The sequence below is a fragment of the Drosophila subobscura genome, chromosome A, assembly GCF_008121235.1.
Source record: "Drosophila subobscura isolate 14011-0131.10 chromosome A, UCBerk_Dsub_1.0, whole genome shotgun sequence".
Classification (NCBI taxonomy): domain Eukaryota; kingdom Metazoa; phylum Arthropoda; class Insecta; order Diptera; family Drosophilidae; genus Drosophila; species Drosophila subobscura.
The window spans coordinates 5379053-5385413 of NC_048530.1; the positions used below are offsets into that span (position 1 = coordinate 5379053).

A 6361-nucleotide genomic window follows, 5' to 3' on the forward strand; every position below is an offset into this window, starting at 1 on the left:
CCCAAAATAGAGCAAAGGCAACTGGGTTTTGGGTTGTTTTTTTTTTAGAAAAGGGCTCAGAGTTTATTTTTATAATGTATATATATGTGTATATTTAAATTTGCGAGTCGAATCCTCTAGGACCCACTGGATTGGTATTGCAAGAGGCGCAGTTCAGTGGACCTGCCTCATCCTCATTCTTATCTCATTATCAGCAAGAGGGTTGGGCATGCAGGTGTACACATATGTAGATACATAGTAGATGTATATTGTATGTAGGTTTATTCATAACTTTGTGAGAACAGGTGTGTTACAGGAGTACATCCTTATTTTTTGTAGGGTTGTACGAAATACAATGCTCGAAGAGGGGAGGCTGGGTTTAAGGGATTATCTGGGTTATCTTTAGCTTTGCCTGAATCTTTATCTTTATCTTTATCGGTATCTGTGTATGTATATTTTTATCATTTGCAGTTTGCCTTCTGTTTCGATTTTGCTAAGAAAGAGAGAGTCGTATTCTTCGGGTCTCTGTTCTCCGTTCTCTGTGCTGTTCAGATCTTTGCGGCCCTACTACATGCTGGTGTAAAGGGTTCTCTGCCGAAAGGTAATCCACGTAAGCATAAGTTATACTCTATATAATCCACACTGGCACCTGCCATGCCGTGCCGTAAAATAATTCAAAATGGATACAAAATGGGTATGAGTAGGTGGCGACGTTCTGTATCGTTTCTAAATTTGTTTTTGTGTATAAATTAATATCTATTTAAAATTATATACATCCATGTACTCTTATCATACCATATCATGCATATCCTGCACAAAACGCCGCCGGATAGGTTTCTTTTTTCTTATTTTCTTTGCTCACATCTCAATCGTCATCTTTAAATTTGCTTACCTAAACCTTTTGCATCTTCATTAGCATGAATCATTTTGTTCAACTTCTTTCTTTGAGTGCGAGTTCACATAAATTCAGTCGTGATTCAATTGTTTTAAACCTCTTCTCTTCATCATTTAGTTGACAATTTTGTTTTGGTTTTTAGTTTTTAATTATGTTATTTGTGTGTCTGCATTTTATACACTTTCTAAATAAAGCTCAAGGTGGTGAACCGGGCGCTACACGTCACTCAACTCAACTCAACACAACACAACACACAACGAGGGGCTGCCCGTGTTCGTTCTACAATATGCTATATGTATGCTCTCTATGCTCTGTGTGTGTTTAACAAAACACTCGGACATGTCAGACATGTAAATGCAGCTCGAACTTAGTGTACAGAAAGTAAATTGCTTAGACTTTAGACCAAGGGAATCGCGACCTAAAACCGCGACTATCTGGGTGCAATCCGCCAGCCGCAGAAAAGTGTAAGCTGCCCAGCGTCAACGAGGCTGCCGTTCGCTTTATTGTAAGCACGATAGAAACTATTAAAACTAACTCTACAAAACAACATCCAGCTGTCTGTTCTGTCTGTTCTGCCTGTTCTGTCTGTTTTGCCTGTCCTGCCTGCCTGTCCTCCTTGATCCCGGCTCTACTGGTGTATGTGTGTGTTGCCGTCGCCTTAGCTTATTGTGTCCCCAGCAGATCCGTCTGACGCAGACTGAATGCTACTGGTGTGTGCGTGTTTATCTAAGCTAAAGCTAAAGCTGGTGTGGCGGTGTATCCCACTGTACGGCTGTACGGTGTACTGATGCGGCTGCTCCATCTCCTCAACCCTTCCAACTTGAGTATCATCATCCGCATCATCATCCCTATTCCTGTCTGGCAGTGGAGTGCATCGAAGCAAACAAAAGTGGTATCTATCTTAGTTTTGTGCGTGTTTGTTTAGTAAAGGTATTTTATCTTTTGTTTTTGGTTTTTGTTTTTGTTTTTGTTTTCACTACAAGTTGAACACATGCACTCGCGCACACACAACGTGCTTTACTGTACTGTACTGTACAGTGGAGACAAGCACACCACGCACACGCAAGAGGGAATCGTAGTATTATTGGCTGTTAACTTTTGTCTTGAGTGGAAATGGAGCGTACAATAGATGTGTTTGTGGATGTTGGATGCAGCTTCCTACATCCGACCGATTTGATCTGATTTTGATGATTGAAATGAATCAAAGTGATGTGCTGCGGTGCAATGCTGTTGTTTTTGAGCTGCTATGCAATGATTGGAGCTAGGGCTAGGGCTTGGGCTGGGGCTTGGGCTGGGGCTGGGGGGTGGCTGCTTGATTCGCTTGGCTGACCGTGGATGTGTGATGAGAATTTCCATAATTTTTCTTCCAATTATTATTCCGAATTTTTGTTGTCAGTTGTCTGCTGTTCTGTGTCTTGTTTTTGTTGCTTTCGAATTGTGGATGATGATGAAGGCGGGGATTGCGATTTGCAGGGATTGGATGTGAACATTTTGCGTGTGTTTAAATTCCAAGACTGCAATTAGACAGAGAGAAAGAAATAAATAGAGAGAGAGAGAGAGAGTCAGGTTAGGGTTTCGATTTCAAATGGTACAAACAATTCCACACCCGCCGCACTTTCATACAACACAGAGGGGGTGCGCGACGATACATGTTTGTGAATATATACGTAGACTTATATACTAATCAGATAAATATACATACATCTATAAAGTATTACTCATGAATACATTGTGCGTTGGCTAACAAAGCGTTTGGGGACAAACAGTCCCAAAGTCGACTAAATTCGCATAATGTATGGATAGATAGATTACACTATAGAATAGATCGTATAAATGTTTGGGCCTTTCTTCTGCTTCTCTTTGTGTGTATATCTTATCGGTCGGTGGTCACAAGACCCAACAATCAAGTAGCGCCCCACAGCCAATGGCAGGTGATGGCAGTGCCCCCCTCCCCGTGTAGGTGTGCGTGGGGGCAGAAGTGAAAAAGAGCGAGAGAGAGAGTGCTCGCTCGATTGCTTGCTTGCTTACATTCGCGATCCTTTCTGCTGCAGAACTTTTGCCCGGTCGCTGGGCTCTAGCTCGCGGCCGGCCGTGGTGCCGCACTCTTTGGACACCACGCAGAGGAACTCATTGCTATCGAAGGGGCCGTAGGCGGAGTATTGTGTGCCGACGCTGATCAGCTGCTCGAACCGCCAGCCATCCGACAGTGTTGAGATCATCTGGAACAGAGCGGCAAAAATGGTTAAATTCGCCATGAAGCAGACCAGTTGAACCACACTCACCTGGGTCAGTTCCTGCTCGCGGCATTGCAGCACGCGATAAACGCGTTTCTTATCCGCATGCGGTCTCTGAAAGGGCGAAGAGCAATATTAGTTTGAGCCTGTTTGAATCGGAGTTGGATGCCTGTTCTCACCTGATCCCTGTGGTTGATGCACTCCTTGAGCAGCGCTATCATCTGTGTCACATTGTAGAACTCGGCCTCTTCCAGCACACCCTCCTCCGAGACGCCATCGAGCACAAGCTTGCCATGTCTCAGATAGTTTAGTACAGGCGCAAAGTATTTGGGGTCTCTGTCGATCAAATATGCTCCAGTCTCGTCCTGCAATATAAGCGAAAGAACATTAGTCACTCATATCCGCCAGCTGTCCAATTCTGGTATTGGAAAAGCGTCACTTTCGAGTAATGCGGATTGTCACTGTCACTGTCGCTGACACTGTCAGCCGTACAGGTGGGGGCTGTGCCTGATGTTGATTTCGACTTCGATTTCCAAGTTCCAAGTTGCATTTGCCACTGTTTACGTTCTGGAAAATGACTGCACCATGCACCCTGCTGTTCCAACTATCTATAATCCCCCCATGCCCCCATCTACATCGTACTCCCCTTCATCATCATTAACAACAGCAGCAGCAGCAGCAGCAGCAGCAGCAGCAGGTGAATGAATGACAAGCAGACGCCACTGGATGTTGCCTCAAGGTCTTGTTGTTGCTTTGTCGTTTTCGTTGGCTTTTATTTTGGTTTGAAACCATTTAAGCACCCGGATAGGCATAGGTAATGGATTAGGAGGCGAGGCAAGGGGCGGAGATTGCCAGCCTTAATTGACGGGGAGGTGAATTAAATCAATAGCAAATGGTGCGGGCGAGAGCGCGGGCATGGGCACGGGCACGGGCGGACCAGTAACAACAACATGGCAAAACTTTTTATTGAAAACTATTTGAACATCGCAGGGGAGTGCGCAGTGTGTGGGGTGGTGAACGAGAGGGGAATGCCCAGTGGCAGAGCCAGTGCCAGTGTCCGCTGTCGAAGTTGTTTATTGTTTATACCAAATGGAAATTCATTCACACTCTCGTTATGTGTGTTTCAGGAATTTCGCTGAAATGTATTTATGCAGAGCGGGAGCGTAGCCCACAGTAGCAGAGGGAATGGCATGGCATGGCTCATGTTCGCGTTGTTCATGCTGTGATTATTATTGGCATGGGTGATGATTATTGCTGGCGATGCCTTTGGTTTTGCTGTACCACCCACCTCGACCTTCGCCCCTCCATTAACCCTCCCATGGCACAGAGCACAGAACAGCGCCAAGGACTCAGCACACCAGCCAAATCAGGGACCTGTCACAGTAAACTAGTTCGAGGCAAGGTGCATCACATGCAAGGTGTTTTAGTTTGTTTTCCATTCTCTTCGTCCGTGCAGAGCTTCTGCACTGCCTTACCTTCTCATTCAATACACCTTGCACGAAAAAGACACACGCTCTCACTCGCACTCGCACACCAACACCCACACGCCCACGGCTGCAACTGCAGTTAGTTCGGTGTGCGGGCTATCTCCCATACTCTTTGCGCTCTCTCTTTCTCTCGCCCATGGTCACTGCTTCAGCCTGCGCCCCAGAAAAATCGTTGTTCTTGCTGTTGCTTCCGCTGCATGACCTGCATTGGGTCATGCTGCTTGCTGCTGCTGCTTTGCTGATGTTTGCTTGTGTGTGTTTGTGTGTGTGTGGGTGCGTTAATGTGTACAATTTTCGGTGTTAGATTTTTATTACTATAATTATAACCGCCCCCCGCGCTAATATACCAAAAAGAGGACGGGACGGACGGTGGACACACAGTGAGGTTTATAAATATTCGCACCCACTATAGGAACTCACCTGATCCGATATCAAATCGCAGTCCTCCTGTATAAGACGGGACAGAAACGAATTTGGGTCACGGGAGAGCGTCGTTTTGGTGGTCAGAAAGTAGGTGCCACCCACATTTAGCTTGACCCACTGGTCGGTGCCCTGTTTCTTCGGCACATTGGGACTTTTTCTTGAATTAATGAACACGGTGCTCATATTGTTATTGTTGTTACTGCTGCTGCTGCTGCTGGTGGATTGCTTCTGCTGATGGCGATGATGATGTTGCGTCTGATGCTGATGCGACGCCGTCTTCCTGCCGTTCCCTGGATGAAGGTGGGTAATGGATATGGATGCCAAGCGAATGTGCGAGTGGGGCGATGTAGTTGCACCTGCCTGCAGCTTTGCCTCTTCCGTCAACCGTAACACGGAGCCACTAACAGTTATGAGTTCTCTTCGTTCGCTTTGTTATTGTCGCCACGTTATGCTTCCCCTACCAGCGTTCGCCTTGAATCTCGATTCTTGTTTCTTCCTTTTGGCTTCACTCCCCTCCACGTGCACTTGCAGGTTGCGGTTATAATTTCAATTTCGGTTTCGGTTTCAGTTTCAGCGCCAGCTCATGCTTTACTGGCTTCGACTCTTTGTTGCGTTTTGTTGTCTTCCCTCGCTCTACCTTACTTTGCTGCTGTGCCTTCTGCCTGGGCCCTCTGCTGACTTCTGCTGTTTCGCTCGCTCCCGTTCCTGTGCTCTTCTGCTGGGTTCACTCGCGTCCTATTTCTACTATTTCTGCTATTTCTGATGGGCAGCGTTTGTCCGTTCCATTTGCCTCGAATCGTCGTGTGATTTTCATTTAAAAAAATAATACACTTCCAAATATCATTGCACTATTCAGCATCAGTGTGACCGCGGACTTTTCGATAGAATATACCGCCGGAACCTCAGAAATATACCGAAATATACCTTTTCATTTTCGGTCTATACCGTATATATACCGAGGAAAGCCACAAATTTGGCCATCTTAGCCCCGCTCTTTTTACGCAGTTTAATAACTTGAGTTACATCGTGAAAATAATACTGTTTATAATGAGTCTTGCAGCCCAGTGGCTCCTGTGTTTCACCAGATATGCTCAAAAAGTTCTCAAACTTCAAAATATTCGTGCCACTCGTTGACAATGGGTTAAGCATTCAGCATTTCTGCAGCTATCGACTCTCTCGGCTGCCATTTGCGGACATATCGATAGTTCCAGAGACTCGCACACTGTCAATAGATGGCTGCTATGGAGATGCAGTTGGGTTTTTGAATTTAAATTCGAATATAGCATAAATGTCGTGCCACTCCCACGCATCTATCGATCTCCAGTCCAGTCGGCATCTTCACG

The 6361-nt window shown here is 45.8% G+C and overlaps 1 protein-coding gene across 1 annotated transcript; it reads right to left on the minus strand.

The window, feature by feature from the left end:
- Window positions 1-1022: 1022 nt before the first annotated feature.
- LOC117889590 (BTB/POZ domain-containing protein KCTD5) lies at window positions 1023-5884 on the minus strand. Its single transcript, XM_034794000.1, has 5 exons — window positions 5016-5884; window positions 3288-3473; window positions 3157-3222; window positions 2903-3093; window positions 1023-2388 (listed from the first exon to the last, which is right to left on the minus strand). Exons 1-5 carry the CDS (start codon window positions 5199-5201, stop codon window positions 2376-2378), a joined length of 642 nt encoding a protein of 213 aa, XP_034649891.1. The 5' UTR covers window positions 5202-5884; the 3' UTR covers window positions 1023-2375.
- Window positions 5885-6361: the final 477 nt, after the last annotated feature.

Excerpts from the sequence above, each read along its gene's own strand:
- LOC117889590 (XM_034794000.1), bottom strand. The coding sequence starts at position 5,201 with ATGAGCACCGTGTTCATTAATTCAAGAAAAAGTCCCAATGTGCCGAAG. Across the intron at positions 3,223-3,287 it reads GCATCAACCACAGGGATCAG|AGACCGCATGCGGATAAGAA; the intron begins GTGAGAACAGGC and ends TCGCCCTTTCAG. Across the intron at positions 3,094-3,156 it reads GCGAGCAGGAACTGACCCAG|ATGATCTCAACACTGTCGGA; the intron begins GTGAGTGTGGTT and ends GCTCTGTTCCAG.